Raw genomic sequence first — 22,842 nt, 5'->3', positions numbered from 1 at the left:
CTCGTTATGCCCGAGTTCGACTCGGGGTTGAGCAAGAAAGCCTTGGTGGACTTTGGTTGCGTTGCGGAGTCCGTACGGGAACCGCGTTGAAATCGAAACCGATTGGGCTGCTGACCGTTGCCATCGAGTCCGAAGCGAGTCCGACCCTGAGTCCTGGGGTCGGCTGAGCCCGACCCTATGGAGGAGTAGCTCCGCCTCGCCCGACCCTGAGTCCTGGGGTCGGGAAGTTGGAGTAGTCCGAGGCAAAGTCGAATCTGATGCGTAGTCGAACTCGAACTCGTTGACTTTGAAATCTGGATTTTTTCCGGTCAAATCCTCTAGTTTCTTCTCCTGAACGTCGATGATCTGGTGTTGGAACGATCCCGAACCTTCAGCGACGCAAAGCCAGGATCCAAAAACGAAGGTGGCGCCGGCTTCGATGAAGAAGGCGGGCCTGATGATGATCTTTGCCATTGAGTTCGCGCTGAGAAACTCGACAAGCCCCTACCTGGCGCGCCAGCTGTCGGTGTTTTAGACCGACAACCCGCCTAGGGGGTACCCTAGGTGGTCTTTTATGCGGTAAGGGTCGTCGAGAATCAAGGAATCAATGGTGACGCAAGGAACACGATTTAGACAGGTTCGGGCCGCTAGATCGCGTAATACCCTACATCCTGTGTGTTGGTTTGTATTGATCTTGGAGATTGATCATCTAGAGTTGTCCTGAGGGAGGTCCCTGCCCGGCCTTATATACACGGGAGGGCAGGGTTACAAGTCTGAGTCCTAGTCCGATACTATTACAGAGTTCTACTCGGTATTGGCCCGAGTAGTTTTCCATAAACATACAAGACTAGTCCGAGAAGGATATGTCTATCCTTGTTCTGATCTTGTCCGAGTACGTCCCTTAGTGGGCCGTCAAAGGCCTACTCGTGGGCCTGGGGAGTATGCCCGACATTTGCCATCTTCTGAAAACTAAATTTTGATACTACTAAGCGTGCTGAATTAATGTTAAAACTGCATGAAACAACTAAAGAAAGCATAGAGCGTATGAATGCTAATATAAGTTTGCTACTGATGAAGTAAGAAAGGAACTAAAGTTTGAACCTGGAGATTTAGTTTGGTTGCATTTGAGAAAGGAAGGTTTCCTGAATTGTGAAAATTTAAATTGCTACCTCGAGCTGATGGACTGTTTAAAGTGCTAGAGAAAATTAATGACAATGCATATAGGCTAGATCTGTCTGCAGACTTTGGAGTTAGTCCCACCTTTAACATTGCAGATTTAAAGCCGTATTTGAGAGAGGTTGAGTCGAGGATGCCTCAAATGCAAGAAGGGGAGGATGATGAGGACACCAACACCAACGATACATTCACGCCGACACAAGTACCAATTTCTGATCCCATTACTCGTGCTCATCAACTCAACCATCAGGTGAGTACACTCTTGAGTTCATGTCCATCATATTTATACCATGGAGACACATGCACTCTTGTTTTTGCTTAGAAACAAGGGACAAGACCGAAAGGGAAAAGGATTCGCGCAGGCTGGATTCAGACTGCAGAACAATACCAACTTATGATGGTCACCACGGTCGCATACGGACTTGGATTGGGACGTTCAAGTACTTTACGGAATCCTTATGAATTCTATTTTCATATGGATCTGAACTCATATCCATATCTATTCTGAGGCGGCTGTAATGATCAAATTACTATCGAGAGGTTTTTGTGTCCAAGGTGTTGCGTCGTTTTATTTTGGCCCAATGAGCCGTATATCAAGTTGGGTCCATTAGGGACGCGTCCTAGGGTTGGAGCACGATCCCAACACCCTTGTGGTCGTCTTCCCATATTCTTATACACCATAGCTGCCACTAGGAACACTCGAAATTTGTTTAGATCAAGTTTAGCTCTCGCTACTTGCTATTAAGTGCACGTGCTAGATTAGCCGTACATCTTCTTTTCTTCGGAACCCCACCAAATTGGAGATTGAGTTTGAAACCTTCATTTACATATAGTAATTCAATACTTGTTGTACTTATTCTTGCTAGTTTTTCGATTGCTTGCAGGACGAGTGCCCTAGTGGCTGGGTGTCACGCTCCATAAGATCGCGGCAACTATTGGAGGTGGTGTATCAGTTGCTAAGGTGTATCATTTTTGGAAGGCTGTAGTCGGATCGTGAACGTAGTCTCCATCCACCAATCAAGTTATCCCATGTCCTCTCATTGAAAGATTGGGAATCAACCCTACGAGTTCACATCAGTTAGTTATTTTGGGTCTGTTCGCTTCAGCTTATAAGCCGGTTGAAAAGCTGAAACAGCTGATTTATTGTGAGAGGAAAATACTGTTTGGTGGCTGATAAGCCGGCTGAATAAGCTGAAGCGAACAGGCTCTTTATCTAAAGTTTTTACCAAATTTTGTGTAATTAACCGTGTAAATATTTTAACCGTTGCTGTCATTATGAACTGGGTCGCAACTATAGAATGCCTGGTGTTTCATAAAAAAAACCTACAGAATCCCTTTATGGCTCTATTGTTGTACGTGACCTTTGTAGGAGTCATTAGTCTGTTTGATCAGAGTTTAAATCCTACTTACAGCTAAAATAAACTAAAACTAGCAGCCAAATGACACGTTTTTTTCAGATTTTTCTGGTGGCGCTTCTCCCACCACTTCTATTTTTACTAAAACGCATAAGCTAGAAAGCGTTTTATTTTATTTTTTTACAGCTATAAGCGCTTACCCCACCGCTACCCAACAGGGCCAGTAGCTGCCAGCCTGCCACAACCATCGTTGCTCACTTCGTATAGACGACCGTGTAATTTATCCTCCCCTTCTAATTCCCTCGCTACACACCCGTGCAACAAATAGAGAGAATCCTAGGCGTTGTTTAGTTCACCCTAAATTCCAACTTTGACACTGTATAAAAAGAAGATTCCCCATCACATCAAACTTATGATACATATATGGAGTACTGAATATAGACGAAATCAAAAAATAATTGCACAATTTTGTTGTGCTTTGCGAGACGAATCTTTTGAGCCTAATTAGTCAATATTTGAACAATAATTCACAAATACAAACAAAACGTTACAATTGCACTATAGTAATTCTGTGTGCTCAAAGTTGGGCAACTATACAAGACCCTGTTATCAATCAAGAACAAGAACAGTGAAAGCCCATCCCCAAGCTTTCTCTTTTACCCAGGAAACAGGGGATCATAACAAAGGCGAAAAAAAGCGAGGTAAAGTGATTTGCTGCTATAAGTACAGCCTTAGCGCCTCCCCAAAGATTCCCTCTCCGCTCTTCCTCCTCACTCTGTCCTCCACTCCACCCATCTCATCCCTCCATCACAAGGCTGGTGGGTGGTGTCTCTCTCTCCACTCTCCCCTCGCCTCCCTCTCTCCCCCTCGTCAACTGAAACCGTCACGCTACCACACCACCGGTACAGGCAGTAGTAACTGCACTGACACAGTGACACTGAACACGCTTCTTGCTCGTGCTCGCAGTTGCAGCTGCAGTCACTACCCTGTCACTGCATTGCCTCGAGGGGCAGCAATGGCGTCGCCAAGATCCGTGGCCGTCCTTGTGCTCGTGCTCTTCGCCTTGTGGAGAGGTAATGATTTTTTGGCAAATCCACATTGATGCTTCTTGCTTCTTCGAGATCTCGCGAGTTCGTCGGTAATGGCGGGTAAGCAAAAGCTGAAGCATTTCCGTTTCTGGCAGAGGGGGAGGCGGCGACGTTCACTTTCGTGAACCGGTGCGCGGACACGGTGTGGCCTGGCGTCCTGTCCAACGCCGGCAGCCCGCGGCTGGAGCCCACGGGGTTCGAGCTCGCGCCGGGCGCAGCCCGCGCGGTGCCGGCGCCGTCGGGCTGGTCCGGCCGCATGTGGGCGCGCACGGGCTGCACGCAGGACGGCGCCACGGGGCGGCTCGCCTGCGCCACGGGCGACTGCGGCTCCGGCGCCGCCGAGTGCGCGGGTGCGGGCGCCGCGCCGCCGGCCACGCTGGCCGAGTTCACGCTCGACGGCAGCGGCGGGCTCGACTTCTACGACGTCAGCCTCGTCGACGGCTACAACCTCCCCGTGCTCGTGGAGACCTCCGGCGGCGGGGGCTCCACCGGGCCCGCGTCGTGCGCGGCGGCCGGGTGCGCCGCGGACCTGAACGCGATGTGCCCCGCCGAGCTCCGGGCCGGCGGCGGCGCGGCGTGCCGGAGCGCGTGCGACGCGTTCGCGCGGCCCGAGTACTGCTGCAGCGGCGCCTTCGCGTCCCCGGCGGCGTGCCGGCCGACGGCCTACTCGCAGGTGTTCAAGACCGCGTGCCCGCGCTCCTACAGCTACGCCTTCGACGACCCCACCTCCACATTCACCTGCGGCGGCCGCCCCGACTACACCGTCACCTTCTGCCCCGGCGCCACCCCAAGGTCCGTCCGGCCATTCTCCCCCTCCATTGCCCAAATAATTGGTTCGTCCTTCGCATTGCAAGTTCTAGAGAGAGAAAATTAGAGATATTGAATGAGGATTTGGCACTGTGCTTCTGCCAAGCTGGTCTGGATCTTGGCTTGTGAAGGGGGTTGATCTGCTGCAGCTCTGCTTTTACCGCTGTCTGCTAGCTAGTGTGTACACAGCCAGCTGCCATGCCAGCCTCCCGTGCTTCCTCTCTGCTGTCCTTTAGCTCACTAAAATTGTCAGAGATTTCTGACTAATTACTACAAAGAGCTTCAGCCATCAATAATTTACCCATTGGCTCCTCTTGTCACAACTCACAAGATTGGCATTGTCAGAGATTTCTGACTTTTCTGTGGGGAAGAAGTTAGGCAACTAATTAAAGGCATTATCTTATCTGACAACGTTAAGCTGTTTATCCTGTGTGACTAGAAAGGGGAAAGGCTAGGAATATTGGTTCTACAAGATCTTGGCATGAATGATCTTTTTATCTTTGGCTAAGCTTTCTTTTCTCGCCCTTGTTTTCTAATAATAGTTAGCAATGCTTTTGCCCATTCGTTCAGTAATGAGCATGTGAACTGATCTTGCCCTGCTCCTGTTTGTGTCCGTGACGCCACGTGAGCGCAGCCAGAAGTCGACGACCATACCGGGCGCCACGCCGACGACGGTACCGGGGACGACCACCACCACGACGGTGCCGGGCGCCACGCCGACGGCTGTGCCCGGGACGTCGTCGGTGCCGGGCGCGACGCCGGCCATGCCGACGGGGACCATGATGCCCGGCACGACGTTCACGGACGCCACCCCGGACAGCGCGATGCCGATGGGCGGCGGCGGCGGTCTCGGCATCGAGGGCGGGGAGCAAGGCAGCGTGCTCCTCGGCGGCAGCAGCAGCGAGGGCGGCGTCTCGTGGCTCGCCAACATGGCCACCGGAGACGCGTCCGCCGCCGCCGCCGCCCCGCTAGCCGCTTCGGCGCGGCTGTTGATGGCAGCGCCACTGGCGACGCTGCTCTGGCACCATTTGCGGCAGCTCCTGCTGCTGTAGGCTGTAATCTCGAATCTGTAGTGGTGGGATTAATTAGAGGAATTCGTTTGCAATTTGGGAATGGGGGAGATCCACAGGTTGAGACGACAGGGTTTGTGCATGGTGGTGTGTCTGTAGATGATGATTGATTGATGTTTAAGTTAGTCCCAGGATTAGATACTTGTGGCTTCTAACTAGTTTTAGTGGAAGAACGCATGAATGTTTAAGCTAATCCTTCTCGTGCTCGGCGCGCTTTGTTCGTTGTTTTGTTCTGTTCGTGGCTCGAGGTTGGCGGGGAACACGGGCAGGGGCGCAGGGCATGGGCTCCCGACTAGAATACTGGTGTGCGGTGTGCCAGTGGTGTATAACTGTGCACGTACCGCATCGCACGTACTCGTACGCCACATTAACTACGTGTCTACGTCTACGTAGGGCGTGCTGTGTCACTGTGTATTCGTGCAGTGGCTGTGGCAGGGCGTAGTGACGAAGAAGTGGTCCGCACATGGGGCCGGGGCGCGGGTACCGAGGCCGCAAAGACGTAGGTAGGCCTCTCTGCTTTGGAGTGAGGCGAAAGGAGATTTGTTGCGACCTGCGACGTGGTGGGCATCGCCGCATGGGCCTCTGTCAGTCAAGCAGGGGACCCCCAACCGCTTTGCTTTTCTCAGCTGGTGTTTTCCTTTCCCAACAAATAAGTCATTTTAGTTTTTCAGTCAGCTTACAAGTTGAATTGTGTTCATTACAAGTTGAATTGTGTTCATGGTCGAAGTCGAAGGTATTCAACACGGTCGAGTTGTGCCTTAATTTACACCCTTTGTCACTTCACTCATAATGTGATGCTCTTATTTCGTAGGCTCCTGGTACTGTACCTATCAGGAAATTATTATCCACTTCTTATACTCTCTAATCCCACGTATATCAAATAGATAATTAACTATGTGATATATATCCTCCCCATTTCTAATGGGTATATATTTTTCTACCTATACCCTCCTCATTTGAAATAATCGTGGATTTGGGGAGAGGGTATAGATACCTAGAAGCAGATATACTTGCTTATTTGATCGACTTTGACGTACAAAGCCAACCCGGTATATACTTGGGAGAAATACTGAATCGTAAAATGAGCGAGATATTCATGGTAACATTAATAACTACATGTGAAACGATTATACGTGCAATGAGCTTAAGTTACTTCATACTGAAACCGGAGGCCTATTCTTTTGATAGTCTTATTAGTTCCTGAAGCTAAGGGATTACGTGATTCGTCAGAAAAAAGCACTTGGAAATCAGCAGGATAGTCATGCTCGACGACGTGATATTCAACATTCAGCTGAAAGCCCTTTTCTTTTGGAGACTTTTAAATTGCAAAACAATTGCCTCTTAGATAGCTAGAAATGAAACTAAAAAAAACTTTTTGTAGTACCATGTCATGAACTGACAGGAAAGTGACATCATTCAAAAGTTTTTATAATTTTGGTGTGCATATGAATTGCATTGCATTTTAAACTTTATGACAATAACGTCCAACAGATTCTTTCGGGGGGAAAAAATGCTCGATGGCTACAACAGTACCACATGACCTAGCGCAGTTGATGCAGTGGGCGGCCCTGGCGAAGTTGTACATGGGAGAATGGCTGTTGACTACAGCCACAAACGTCGTGCTTGCAACGGGTGCTCACAAACTCATCGTGTGGCAATTGTGGTATGGGATACATTTCGTCGACATTGGGTCCCAGTGCTTCAGCCTCCGGTGATTGATGATGGGTGATTCGTGATGGCGTGACATGAGATGTGTCTCATTGACCCTTGGGGTTGTGGTGTGGTGGTCGTCATTTTTCTTTTTGGAGGCGTCACCATGTCTTGATCCCACTCCATCGTTAGGTCTTCAGGTGAAAACTTTGTCCTGGTGAGCAGCGGCAGCGACGATCATCATTTCCTTAGTGAAGGCGTCGTTTTGGAGATTTTTTAGTGATGGTGCACTTCATGCGGGTATTGTGGTTACCTAACTCGAATTTTTCAACAACTACAGGTATTTTGCTTATCCCCGCTGGTCGCTACCTAAGTTAGTGGAAGTGTGGACACTTTTGATGTGGTCTTGGTTTGATGGTCAGAGCGTCAATCAGCAAATGGAGTTGTTTCTCTTCGGAATTGGTTCATACTTTGGTTCCATTTTTACATAATGTGGAGAAGTTGGTTCATTTGGAGATGACTTTATAAAACCTGACACCAAGAGAGATTACTAAAGTAGTTTGTTGGAAATTTTTAATCTCTTCTTTTTCTTTGATTTTGTTAGTTTGGTACATCGAATCATCCGATGTCTGGACTACCCTGTGACTCTATGTAATGTCCGTGGTCTAATACATTTTCAAAAAAGATGTGTGTAGCTGAAATATTATCTTTCATTATTAAAAAAAATGGATGGAGCGATTGACGGGTCACATAGGCACGGAGGATCCCGGATCCGACGGGAGGAGCGAGCAGGCAGCGAGCATCTCTCGCGCCTTTTGCCTGGTCACCCCTGGGCCCTGCGCCTCAACGCCAGCCATCACACAGATCTTGACCGCGCTGGCTTACGCCGGGACCCCACGCCACGCCTTGGCCCCACCTCCTTCCCTGCGGGTCTGCGGCACAGGCGCACAACGCCATGTAGGTGCAGGTGTAGCTGTAGCCTGAGCTTGCCGTGTGGAGTGACATGCGTGGAATTGCGTCGGCTGTCCGTGGGGCCATGGGGGTGGTGGGGATGCGCGCGCCAAGCGAAGCGAGGTTGACCGGGCGCCTCGGTACGGGCTCTAAAATTCTCAATTAATACAGTTACCGCCGTGGGGTGGAGTATACAGTAATGAATGAGGAGGGAGACGCGACGCGGCCCGTGCTCCGAGAACACGCCGACGCGTTGTACAGGCCATCTTCTCCCGACGACGGCATCTGCTGATCCGGTGCGCGCATTACCCATCTGCGCCGACCTCCTTCTGCTGGCAAAAAATCGGCAATGGTGGACTGACCTGGGATGTGCGTGCGTCGCCGGCCGCCGCTCCACACCGCCGGCCGCCGCACCGAGCCGCGCCAGCCGCCGGACATCTCGCTGTGCATGCTGCGAAGCACCGGCTGCCGGACGTAACGCCGTCGAGCCACGCTTGCTGCTGGATTTCTGCCATCGCACCCTCACAGATCGAGAATTCGAGAGACGGGAACGGGATTGAGAGAGAGAAGACACAGGAGTCAACGGGAGAAGGATAGTCCGATGCTTGCCATTTTTGCAATCTGTCCCTTAATAGATCAAAAACAGGTTCTTTAGACAGCTAAACAGGTTCTTCATCTGTGCAGTCCCTGAATAGTCAGGACCTCGGAGCACGCGGCGTCGACGAGTTCTCTCCAGGTCATGCTCGCTCGGCATCGGTCTTGACACCCCGCCGCGCCCGGCGGGGAATCAGGCCTAGTCCGACCCTGCGCTGCACTTGGTGCCTCTGCAACGGGTCTTCGACAGGCTCGACGCGGCGCTTCACGGACGACCCTCGACGCGCGAGGTCGAGCTTGCTCTGGACTGGATGCAGCTGAGCGGCGACACTCCACCTGTGGCCACTGAAGGGCTCCTCACCGTCGTGGTGGCATCTTCGGCGGCAGCCGCCACATCTGCACCGGGTGGATCGCCGGTCATGGTGCCGGCAGACACCCCTCGGCGGCCCCCAGCTGCACATACTGGGCTGCTCGCAGCGGCACCTGCTGGGCCGCTTCGCGGGCCAGCCGCTGCCACGGTATGGGAGGCTCCACGGGCCAGCCCCCTGGGCCCTGTCTCTGACTCGGGGGCGCGCGCCTTGGCACCGGCTGGGCTGCTTCCCAGCGGTGCGCACGATGGGCCAGCGCTCTCCCCTGGGCCGGTCGCTGCTGCCGTGGGCTGCCGTGGGGAGTGCGCGGGCCAGCCTCGCAGCTACGCTCTCGCCTGGGCTAGACTACGGGGCGCTGGGCCACGACACCTGAGGATGGGCCAGACACTTCTGATACAACACCGCACGACATGCAGGTACCTACGTCCGGCGCCATGGGTGCCCAGGTTGCTGCCCACGCTACTGCTGATGGCATCCACGACACGGGGGTAACCACCGCGGCGGAGGGTGGGTCCGTCGACGACCTCTTCGCCGCACTGGCCCCGCCGATACTACAGCAGCTCCCGATGCGTCGCCAGCGCACGCGCCGAAGCTTCGACGTGTCCTCAGTCCGCAGGAGCGCCAGACTTGCCACGAAGCCGTCCATACCCGCTCTGCAGCGCGCCCAACGCAACTTGTGGCGCAAGTTAGGTGTCTCGGACGATGAGCTACGTCCAGTTGAGGACATCTTGCAGGAATATATCAACTCACACCAGTGGCCGCTCCCAGACCATATCATTGCAGCGATGACGGCCCTGTTCGACCTGGACGACGAAGGAGCAGAACAGGTCAATGAAGCACTTATTCAACATGCTGGACAGACAGTCCAGGACATCCAGAACGAGCTCGCCCTACGTCAAGAATGATTCGCCGAGGACCTATCTATTGTTGGAGAACTGCCATCTCCATGTATCTGAACTTCCTACCGTACTGCTTTATGTTTAACCCTCCGAGCCCTGCTGGCTGCGACCTTCGGGCTAGGAGCTGCGATAGCCTTTCCAACTCGACCTTTCGGTTTTATTGTACGCGACTTCGCCCTGCTGGCTTCGACCTTCGGGCAATGCATCTGCATGTGCATCGACCTTCCAACGCATTTGTCGTCACCACTTACTCCGACGAGTTTCGTTATCATAGGTGCGCCGCCGTACTTTCATACACCGCAGCCTGGTCTACCTCCACCTACAAGCACTACGAACAATACGCTTCTACTTGCTGCGTTACAAGTCTCCCAAATGCATGTAGCTAGCTTCGACACCATCAGTTGGAACGTGCGTGGCCTCAATGCTCCCGCGAGATGCATGGTTGTCCATGAAACAATAAAAGACACACCGTGCCGTATTGCGTGCCTTCAGGAAACCAAGCTCAACCAAATTGATGCAACCCTTGCTGCCTTCTTGGGTGGCTACCACCTGTCTAATTTCGCCTACAAACCGGCGCAGGGCACAAAGGGAGGAATTCTAATCCTTTGGGATGCTAATTTCGTCGACCTTACTGATATCCAAATTGGGAGCTACTCACTTACGGAAACAGTATCGGCAAAACACTGCAGCACTGATTATCGCCTAACGACGGTCTACGGCCCATCCATGACGAACTTGAAATCGGCATTCATGCAACACATGCGAAACATGAAGCCCGACAACAATATCAGGTGGTTAATTATTGGTGATTTCAACCTCATATACAAGGCACGAGACAAAAACAACAGAAGATTGAACCTCAACCTGATGCGTCGCTTCCGCAACACCCTAGCTTTCTGTGGCCTTAAAGAAATTCACCTACAAAACCGCAAATACACGTGGAGCAATGAAAGATGCCAACCGACGCTTTCACGTCTGGACCGCTTCTTCTGCAATGAAGCCTGGGACATCACTTTCGACGACCACACCCTACATGCCCTTTCCTCCTCCCACTCCGACCACTGCCCTCTGTTGCTAGCGCGACTATCCGGACCACGGAAACCACGACCATTTAAATTTGAGAACTTTTGGACAAAACTGCCCCATTTTCAGGACCTTGTATAGCGAACCTGGTGCCTTCCAATGCACCATACTGAGCCGTTCCACCGCCTAGGTCACAAACTGCACTTAACGGCAAGGGCACTCAGGAAATGGAGCAATTCCATCATTTCAGACGCTAAACTAAAGCTGCAGATGGCACAAGTGGTGATACTACACCTTGATACGGCACAAGACCTTAGACCCCTTTCGGATGCTGAATTCGCCCTACGAGCCAAACTCAAAAAACGTACTCTAGGGTGGGCAGTAATTGAGCGAGCTAGGAGACGACAGTCATCGCGCATCAACAACCTACGTGAGGGAGATGCTAATACACACTACTTCCATCTTAAGGCCAACGCGCGAAGAAGAAAAAATTTCATCCAAAGGCTGAGATCCGACACAGGCTGGGCACTCACGCATCAAGACAAACAAGATGTCATTCATGACCACTTCAGCAGTTTTATGACGACACCCCAACAACGCACACGAGACCTGCGCTAGGAAAATCTACACCACTCCCAGGAAGACCTTTCTGACCTGGACCGGCCGTTCGAAGAAATGGAGATCCTACATGCCATCAAACAACTACAGCATGATCGGGCACCCGGCCCTGACGGCTTCACAGGCCTCTTCTTCAAGACATGCTGGAAAACCATCAAAGGAGACATAATGTCGGCGATTAACGCTTTCTACAATATCCGCTGCAACGACCTTAACCTCCTAAATAAGGCTAACATCGTTCTTATCCCTAAAAAGGAGGGTGCAGAAGCCATTCTAGATTATCGACCAATCAGCCTTATCCACGCATTTGCGAAAATCATCACTAAAGTTCTGGCGCTCCGACTCGGGCCTCATATGAACGGATCATCTCACCCTGCCAGAGCGCATTCATCAAGGGCCATAGTATTCACAACAACTTCTTATATGTCAGAAATATTGCCCGCCGATTCCACCGAAAGGCAACACCAGCCCTATTCATGAAACTCGACATCTCAAAAGCTTTTGATTCCGTACGCTGGGACTACCTCATCGATTTGCTGCAGCATAAAGGCTTCCCTGCTCGTTGGAACCAATGGATCACGGCCCTCCTTGCCACCTCAACGTCAAAAGTGCTACTGAACGGCACGCCTTTGCCACCGATTCACCACGGACGAGGCCTCAGACAAGGCGACCCGCTTTCACCCCTCCTTTTTATTCTAGCCATCGACCCATTACAGCACATTATCGCTCAAGCGACTCAGAGGGGCCTACTCACCAAGCTAGGAGGACGAGCGGCACAGTTTACAGCATCCCTGTACGCCGACGATGCGGCGATTTTCATTAAGCCCACATGTAAAGACATCTCCAACTTGGCATGCATCCTGCAAAAATTCGGGGAAGCCACAGGACTACGCACGAATCTGCACAAGACGCAGATTGCGCCCATCAGCTGTCATACCATTGACCTGGACCGATTACTTAACGATTTGCCGGCGACAAGAACAAACTTCCCAATGCGCTACCTTGGCCTTCCATTATCAATAAGGCGCTTCAGGAAAATTGATTTCCAACCACTCATAGATAAAGTGGCAGGTAAACTATCAACATGGACAGGACGTCACCTAACACAGGCAGGACGAATAACCCTCACAAAGTCGGTCCTCTCATCGCAACCAGTATTTTTCTTTACAGCTCTAAAACCAAGCAACAAAGTACTCCACGACATAGACAAAATCCAAAAAAAATTCCTATGGGCAGGAGACCAACAACTATCTGGGGGTAAATGCAAAGTAAATTGGATGAAAACCTACCTACTAAAACAATACAGGGGCCTGGGCATCCCGGACCTAGAGAAATTCGCACGAGCCCTCCGGATCAGGTGGCTTTGGCATGAATGGGTGTCACCGGAAAAACCCTGGAACAACACGGAAACCCCATGCGACGAGACTGACAGGAAACTGTTTGCTGCATGCACGTCTATCAACCTGGGCGACGGCAAAAAAACCAGTTTCTGAGCATCTGGATGGCTACATGGCCAGTGCTCTAAGGACATTGCCCCACTCCTCTACGCCATTTCACGTAGAAAGAACAGGAGCGTCCATGATGCCATCAGTAATAATAACTGGATACGCGACCTCACGATTGACAGTAACATTACCACTTCTCATCTAGCGTCGTTTGCCCGCTTATGGCACATGGCAATGGTACGGAACTCAGGTCAAGGGAGGCGGACACTATTACCTAGAAGCTGACAAAATCGGGAATGTATACAACGGCCTCGGCATATAGAGCACAATTCCTGGCTTGCACCGAAACACCCAACATATCTTCCATCTGGAAATCATGGGCACCACCAAAGTGCAAATTCTTTGCGTGGCTAATTACACAAAATCGAGTTTGGTCAGCTGATCGATTGGCCAAGCGCGGCTGGCCCCACAACGCCACTTGCGCTTTGTGCAGATCCACTATGGAGACTGGACACCACTTATTAGCCGAGTGCAGATACATAAGGAGAATCTGGGATCAAACGGTGACATGGCTGGCGCAGCCTAATCTACGGCCTAATGCATGGCGACCTTCATCCAACGCTCTGGAGTGGTGGACTTTTATCACCACAACACCGGACTCATCAAGTAAGGCCCTAAGAAGCCTCACCCTTTTAATCATGTGGGAAGTTTGGAAAGAACGGAATGCACGTATTTTCAACAGGCACGAGACTTCACCAACGACTCTGATGGTGAAAATTAAGGATGAGGCCTCAGCTTGGCTCTTGGCGGGGGCCAAAGATTTAGCGTTACTTCTATCACGCGAGTAGTCCCTTAAGGCTTCCTTTTTTCCTTTTCCTTCTCAGTTTTTTTGTTTACTCCTATACTTTCCTGCTCTATCAATGAAATAGGCACCTTCTCGTGCCCATTTGTTCAAAAAAAAAGAAAATAGAATAAAAATATTACATTACAGTCCTTCTCGCATGATTGTATTCTTCGGCACTGCACGGCATGCACCATGTATTCTCTCAAATAAGCTATACAAAGATCATAATTATGCTTAATCATCATGATTTGTGTGTTCAAGTATAAATTAAATAGTTTGCAGATAGCGTAGTGTTGACACCATTTTTTGACATACGTCAAAGATGGCGTCAAAAGGAATCAGAGGTGCCGATGCATAGTGGAAAGACAACGGCTAGTGGGATCGACCGATGGGGTTGCAGAGGGCTCAGCCGATGAAGCTATAAGAGATCAGCCGATGATGGCGAAAGCCTTGCCGATAGAGGAAGATAGAGGCCTAGCCGATGGAATCACAAGGGTGCAGCCGATGGAAGATGACAGGGACATAGCCGATGGGGTCAGCCGATGCGAGCAGAAGGATTCCAACTGATTGAAAATGTTGGAGGTTCGGCCAATGAAGAGTGGGTTTTGGCTGATGGTGGCCAAGTTTGTTTCCGACTCCTGTACGAGTCGTTTTTATTTTGGTTTGTTTAGATCTCTTCCAAGTGTTGTTCCGAGTTAGATTTGTTCCGAGTGTTGTTCGCGTAGTACTGTTTAGGTTGTGTTTTACACTTCCTTTGCATCTACTATGTCCACATCGGCTGATCTAGCCAATTGTCTTTTGCCCGTGTCGGCTGTCCTGCTGATACGTCCTGTGGAACGATTCGGAACCAGGGCCGGTCCTAAGATTTGGGAGGCCCGGGGCGAAAGTAAAATTTGGGACCTTTTAATATAAATATTATACAAATATATATAAAATATTACCAATACATAATTAAATGTATCTAAAAGCAATATTCATATCAAATTATTTATACGTATTACCTTAAAAGTTTCTTCTAACATTCCTCGATGCAAAGTCACTTATGATGGAGTTTATGTCAATCTCATCCAATAATTTCTTCTCGATGCATAATGTTGCCAAACCATTTAACCTCTCCTGAGTCATTGTTGACCTCAAATAGTTCCTCAATAACTTCAACTTTGAAAAGCTTCTTTCAGCCGACGCGACAGTCACAGGCACAGTAAATAAGAGTCGGTAAGCAATGGAGACATTAGGATAACAATCCACATCTCTGACATGCTCAAAAATCTCCATAGCAGACATTACGTCATCTGGCAAAGTGAATTTCATAATCTTCAATTCAGAAATAAGATCATATACCTCAACATCAGATGAACCATCAAAAGAAAAGGTTTCTGCAAATTTAATGCAACATTCTTCAAGTTCATTATCATTTAATAACTTCAAAGTGCTTGAACTCATCAAAAATCCAAATATATCTTTAAACATCATGAGTTCTTCAAATCTGTTCTTCAAAGAAGCGATTGCCATATCAACCAAAACAAAAAAATATTCAACTTCAAAAGCCTTCTCAACTTCAAGAATTTCTTCTTGGCAATTACTTTCATCAAATTGTTTCTTCCTCGTAGCACGACGTTTTTCAGGAAATGATGCCTCCACACCCATGTCTGTTGTAATACCTTTGGCGATGATCAGACTAGAAGAAAACCCCTCATTTCTGTAATTCTCAAAGTATTGCATTATACCTTGTATTTGCTTCAAAGTAGAGTCACTGCACATGGCTGGTGATTGCAACTTCTTGCTCACTTTATTTACAGCAAATAAAATATCATGCCAGATAACCATACCAATTAGAAACTCAAAGCTGCCAAGTGCATCAAATAAATTTTTTGCATCACTTCTATCCTTAGGTTCAACGTCAGAATCATGATGTAACTCAGACAAAGCAGATCTTAACTCAGTAGCTTGATATCTTATTGCTGTAACACTTTTGATTCGACTCTCCCAACGAGTATTGGATAATGATTTCACAGTTAGACTAGGAACATGTTTAAGCCAAACATTCCATCTTTTCGTAGAACCAGCAAATAACACATATATGCGTTGAACAATTCCAAAAAATGAAACAGCTTTCCCACTAGATTTTGCCATATCACAAAGAGTAAGATTTAGACTATGGCACGCACATGGCATATACAATGCTCTTGGATTGATATCAAGTAACCGTGTTTTTACCCCTTTGTATTTTCCTTTCATATTAGAACCATTGTCATATCCTTGACCCCTTATGTCACTAATATTTAGGCCAAAGGACTCCATAGATTCAAGCAATACATTAAAAAGCCCCATACCAGATGTGTCATCCACCTTCAAGAACCCCAAAAAGTACTCCTCAATTTTTATCTTGCCATCAGACAAATTAACACATCGAACTAATAAAGTCATTTGTTCTTGATGACTGACATCAGGGGTACAATCTAGGATAATAGAGAAATACCTCTTTAACAACCTTTATGATATAACTTGTGATATCAGAAGCCAAAAGAGAGATCAACTCATTCTGAATTTTGTGACTAAGATAATGATAATGAATTTCTTTGTTCTGAAGATGTCTAAGGTGGTCTTGCATTACCAAGTCAAATTCTGCAATCATCTCAACACAAGCTAAGAAATTACCATTACTATCATTATAAAGCTGCTCACTGCTTCCTCTGAAAGCCAAATTACGTTTACCAAGAAATTTTACAATGGCTATTATTCTTAACAAAACTTGCCTCAACCGTTCTTTCTCCTTTGTGATTTGCTGCTGCAATTCTTTGTTAATTGTTTCCTTTTTCCACAATCTAGCTCTTAATTCATTCCAACTATTCATGTTACTAATATGCTCAACACTATTTTCATGTTCTTTAAGCTTCTCACTGATATGCTTCCAATTTCTTAACCCATCACCTGCTAAGGAACTAGGACTCTTGCTAGTGCTAGACTTGAAGATCTTACAGCAGAAACAAAAAACTTTGTCAACATGCTTTGAATAAACTAACCATTTTCTATCATGTACCTCTCCATTGCTTAATTTTCTAGAATAATGAGCATATGAAAAATGTCTTGAGGCAGCATCTAGAGGAAATTTGATATTTTCTTCTTTTATAGGCCCTTTCTCGACTAATATGTCTCCTGCTTTATTATCAAGATTATCCCAATTTCTTGGATCATAAATATCTGAAGTGTAAATTGTTTCCTCATTAACATTAGCAGACTGTGCATGTGCACCTGATGCATTTACTGTGGTCTGAGAGTCACTTACATTGTTATCATCGACGTTGATGTTAACATTTTCTTCCTGATTCCCATTAGTTGGTTCATCCGCAACAACTATTGCCAACTCATCTGGGTTTGTCGAGGCGCCCGTATTACTCTTAGAGCCATGATAACTCTTGCAAAATTTATCCATAGCTCCTCTCTGTGATTCTATCAACTCATCCACACGTCTTTTCTTTTTCCTTTTCTCGCAGCCTGATTCATATTTTCTAGACGACATGATATCCCAATTCCCACAGTGCTGAAATTATTATAAATATACAATAGTTATAAATCAGTTGAGATTAAATAACTTGTGAATTAATAATTAATGATATGGAGAATTGGGGAATTGGTAATCGAGCAGTGTACCTGTGTGCTGACGCAGTCGAACAGGAACAACACGCGCACGACAGCACGAGTCACGACGAGGATCGCGCGTGCATGCGCTGGGAGCGCGGGCGCAGGCGCGCAACACGTGTGCGGTAGCGTCCCTGGCCGGCGCTGCGGTAGTGCGGCATGCTGCGTGCGGTGGCGGCGCTGCGGTACCAGGAGGCTAGGATGCAATCTACTACCTGTGTAATTGCGTGCGAATGCGTGCGTTCTGCTGCGCACGGCGTACTGACCTATCGTCTGAACTCCAATCGCTAATTACGTCGCCCGGCCGGCCCAAAGGCCAAAACACTCGAGTACCTCCTGCAGTCCCGTACCTGACACCTGGGCAGGCCTGCACCTGGGGTGGGGCCCCTGGGATTTGGGGGCTCAGGGCAGCCGCCCCCCTGCCCCCCCAAGGGCCGGCCCTGTTCGGAACACTAGCCGATTTGCTCTTGTATTTGACATTTTACTTGTTCTTGTCAATCAGTAAGTTAGATTGACTGATACGCCACGGATCGAGAGGGCTACAACCCGAACAGGAGTGAAGCAGATTCTTCCAAATTTCGTGTGTTAGTACGTGAAGATCGTTTCCTGATTTTTGTACCAACACGTAGAGACAAACTATTGTATGAACCGTCTATTTGTTATCTGTGTGTGACGGTAGCCGTCTATACATGCCCGGAGGATAGGTGTATCTCGTGGTGCAGGCAGCCAGATCCTGCGAACAGGTGGTTGTCCGTGTCAGGTTGGCTTCTTCCGCTGCAGCGATCCCAGCTCCGGTTGGAGTTTATTCAAGCAAATACAAACGCTTCATCAAGGACCAAGCGACGTTCGGTCTGGTTTGGTTCACTGACTTAAATTTAAGCACCCGTCACATCGAATGTTTAGATACTAATTAGGAGTATTAAATGTAGACTATTTACAAAACCGATTACATAAGTGGAGGCTAAACGGCGAGACGAATCTATTAAGCTTAATTAGTCCATGATTTGACAATGTGTTGCTACAGTAAATATTTGCTAATGATGGATTAATTAGGCTTAATAGATTCGTCTCGCCGTTTAGCCTCCACTTATGTAATCGGTTTTGTAAATAGTCTACATTTAATACCCCTAATTAGTATCTAAACATTCGATGTGACACGTGCTAAAAATAAGCAAAGGAAACCAAACGCCACCGAAGCAAATCCACAGCGAGAGGCATTTCTCGTGCATGGAATCGTTGCATTTACTACCGCCCTATCACTGAATGACAGTGGCAATGAACCCATGTATCCCTTATTTGTTGACTGACTCGCCTACACAGCTAACGAGGAAGGATATCGTCCGGTAAGGAACGAAGACATAGACAAAATGCAAGCACAATCCGACTGCAATGCTCGGTACCACGTACTCCCTCCGGTTTCGAATTAGGGGTCATTTAGGATAAGGTTTAGCATGTCAACTTCCATATTTACCCTTATTAAATATGCTTCACAGTCATTTCAATATAACAACTTCTCTCCACCGGAGTGACTAGCGCATTTATTTTATACTCTTGAGGCCGCCGGTTTGACTCCTGAGTTGTTTGTTTTTACGACCTGTGATTTGAAATCGGGAGTTTCTCGAAGGACGACCTCTAAATCGAAACTGTAGGGAGTACAGTACATAATGTTACTACAGCTCCAATACTTGGGTCGCAAATCAGTCTAGCAAGTACTGAACTTTAGGAAGGTCACATCGAATATTCGGACACTAATTAAGGACTAAACATGAGCTAATTATAAAACTAACTGCAGAACCCTATACTAATTCGCGAGACGAATCTATTAAGCCTAATTAATCCATCATTAGCAATGGTTACTGTAGCACCACATTGTCAAATCATGGACTAATTAGGCTTAATAGATTCGTCTTGCAAATTAGACTCCATCTGTGCAATTAGTTTATAATTAGACTATATTTAATACTCCTAATTAGTATCCAAACATCCGATGTGATAGGTACTAAAGTTTAGGAGGGTGTATCCAAACACCCCCTTGAGGCTGCTGCTCGTTGCTTCGCTTCATTCTCGAAAGAATTGGGAATAGGATCTGCGGGTAACTTCCGGCGCATCTCATCGTGTTCGTCGTCCATCATCAGGTGCCTGCAACATCTGCACGAATGCTCTCATCTGTCATCATCTCTGGTTTCCTGCAAAAATTGCTGGGATTGGCAGTGCCGCAAGGACAATGATCCTATTCGGATTAATTACCTCGACGCTCGGCACGAGATCCTTTGTGTGGAGATTTCGGCGAGACGCTCCTGCCTGGTCCGCCGCCTTTGGATCAATATTGTCTCTCATCACCTGCGAACACCGGCATCCCACCAACGAGCTGATCCCACCATCGATCAACTACCCTTCGCCCCAAGATCTCTCTCCACGGCCAGGCTCTCTCTCGTCGGAGAAGCCTCGAGGCCCCCGACCTGACGATCCGTACCCGGAAGCCCCTGGCCATGCACGGGGACGAGTAGAGGACCCAAGGGCAGTGACAGAGGCCGACAACATCTTTCAATCTCCCGGCTTTCCATTCCTTGCTTTACCCCACTCGCGCGTCGCACAGCTGACGGAGGCGGGACCAGCCAACGTCCATCCGTTACCACCTTGACGAGCCTGACTGATGCGTGGTCCCCACGCCCTCCGAGGCACACCGTCCGGCGCTGCTTGCCCTGCTGCCTGCCACGCGGAATGACACGATGGGACCGGACCTTGGCCGGGTCCGTCTTCAATTACTGTGCGCTTTTAAAAAGAGCCTAGCCCAAACTGAAATTTCAATAAATAGTCTTTTTGGTCGTGCTACGCAGCCTGACGTGACTAATAACTTACTCGCGTCAAAGCATGTGGCGCGACTACCCATCCCAACTAGCGTGGCGCGCACGGGGTGGCCAAGTTGGTCCCTGAGCTGGCAGGTTGAGTCGCGCCACATGCTCTGGCGTGACGCCAGGCAGCGTGGCGTGACTCAGCACATAATGCGTGGGCTCGTCGGCCCCCTTCTTTCTTCCTCCTCACTTCCTCCCTTCCCATCCACCCAACCCGAGCTCTCTCCTCTCTCCCGTGGTGCTGCCCCTCCCATTCCCCCTCTAGATCCGGTCCATCCCCTACCAGATTCGAGTGGGAAACGGGTGGAAATCAATCCTTGAAGGTACCTCCTCCGCTCTAACCGAGTAAATTTTCTCGATTTAGTGGTTTTTTAGATTTGAAGCGGGTAGGGTTCGGTTAGGTTTTGGGTTTGGGTTTGAATGGAGAATTAGTGCGAATCGGGCACCGTTGCATGCCTTGTATCGATGCATTGGTTGATTGTAAGGCTTGTCTATCATGTTGTTTGTATTGCATGTTTGAATCGACTGCATTTGCTGGTGTAGATGTTGATGTTAAATTTTAGCATGAACAAATGAAATGTAGCATTGTGAATGTATACAAGTATAAAAGAAATGGTAAATTGTTGTTCATGGAAATGTACAAGTTTAGTATTTGGTAGTGTTGATGTTGATGTTAAAATTTAGAATGAATAAATGAAATGCAGCATTGTGAATGTATTCAAGTAATAGAAATGCTACAAGTTTAGCATTTAGTGGTGTACATTTAGATGTTAAATTCTAGCACAAATAAAGGAAATGTAGCATTGGGAATTCAAGTATATGGCATGGTTGATTTTTGTTAAGGTTAATGTACAAGTTAAGAATGGAAGTGTTTATTTGTCGATGAAGATATAGAATATTAGAATTGACTATTGATTATTATATATGGTTTCATATTATAATTATGTTTATTATCTTTGGTAATACTAAAGTGCAACATTGATCCGTCATTACGTTATAGCACATGCCATATGGTTGATGATTTACATTACATTGCTAAAATAGTTTTTAATATTTAATTTAGGAAAATGGCGCACCACCCGTGGTACCTCCTCCTTGAGATGTTCTATGATGAGCACCACCGCGAGAGGATCCTTGAAGAGCATATAGCGGTATGTGAATTTCTAATTTTATCTTGCCATGGAGGATTGGCATTTAAGGACGTGTTGACAACCTATTATAAAAATTATTTGTTTCAGGTTTTGAAGCCTCTACGTCCTCGCACTCACAATCCTCTTGAGTGGGATGAAAGGTACGCCCCGTACCTTCAACGGGCTGGGTTTCTACCGCTTGCAACATTGGTGAAGGTAGGGTTGCCCAAGATGGATAATGCTACCTTGATAGCGCTAGTGGACCAGTGGAGGCCGAAGACACACTCATTCCACCTTCCCTCTAGTGATATAACAATCACACTTGAGGATGTAGCCATGTTATTTGGGCTATGTGTAGACGGGCGAGCGGTGATTGGGAACATTAATTCGGTTGGATGGAGGGACATGGTGGAATTGTTGCATGGACTCCGTCCTGAAGATCCCCATCAAGACATGAAGGATAGAAAAACTGCAGGAGTGAGTTTAGCTTGGTTGTTCCAGCACTTTGATCATCGCCCACCCGCAAATGCTTAGGAGGGAGTTGTTGATAGGTACGCCCGTGCATGGTTGTGGCATATGGTGTCTGGGTTCCTATTCCCCGATTCTAGTGGGAACACAATTTCTTGGATGTGGCTACCAATCATTAGGCAAGAGTGGGAGAACATTGGCACTTATAGCTGGGCGACTGCGACTCTTGCATGGTTGTATCATCAGATGTGTTATACCTGCAGGAGGTTTGGAAATAATGCTAATCTTGGTGGTTGTGCTTACCTTCTCTAGCTGTGGATGTGGGAGCACCTTCCAATAGGCCGTCCGGAACTTGTTTGCAGGCATATGTTATTATAGTAACATTCAATTTGCTAATGTGTTGCAGGATCTGCCAGAGGATGGCGATGACTCCTTGGCTACTGTTGGTTTCCTCTGGAACAACGTTTCTACCATCCATGCAAACCAGGACGGTGCCACATTGACTAAAACAACACCATTGATTGCCTTAAAAGTAGCCATGTAAGTGCAACATCTTTTCACAAGTACCTTTTATGCCATAGAGTGTTTCTAGGAAAGAACAATTGATTAAAGTTGGCGCGGCTCTGTCATGAGTCGCACTGAGCCGCTCCAGGGTGCCTTGTGCTGCTCTGTTATGAGTCATGCCAGGCAGCATGGCGCGACTCTTCTAGGGAAAATGAACTCTCTAGAAACTGGACGCAGGAAAAGTTGGCGCGACTCCCCGATGAGTCACGCTAGAATGCCTGGCATGGCTCTCTTATGAGTCACGCTAGGCTCCCTGGCACGACTCTTGTAGGGAAAATGAACTCCCTGGAAACTGGATGATGAAAAAGTTGGCACGACTCCC

General features: G+C 48.1%; 1 protein-coding gene across 1 annotated transcript; it reads left to right on the top strand.

Moving 5' to 3' along the window:
• Positions 1–3,247: 3,247 nt before the first annotated feature.
• On the top strand, positions 3,248–5,695 carry LOC117835057 (thaumatin-like protein 1). The gene is made up of 3 exons (XM_034714407.2): positions 3,248–3,583; positions 3,694–4,390; positions 5,040–5,695. The coding sequence occupies exons 1-3, from the start codon at positions 3,526–3,528 to the stop codon at positions 5,455–5,457; spliced, it is 1,173 nt and encodes a 390-aa protein (XP_034570298.1). The 5' UTR covers positions 3,248–3,525; the 3' UTR covers positions 5,458–5,695.
• The last annotated feature ends 17,147 nt before the right edge of the window (positions 5,696–22,842 follow it).

The sequence above is a fragment of the Setaria viridis genome, chromosome 9 (assembly GCF_005286985.2).
Source record: "Setaria viridis chromosome 9, Setaria_viridis_v4.0, whole genome shotgun sequence".
NCBI lineage: Eukaryota > Viridiplantae > Streptophyta > Magnoliopsida > Poales > Poaceae > Setaria > Setaria viridis.
This window is presented reverse-complemented; position numbering and strand designations above follow the sequence as displayed.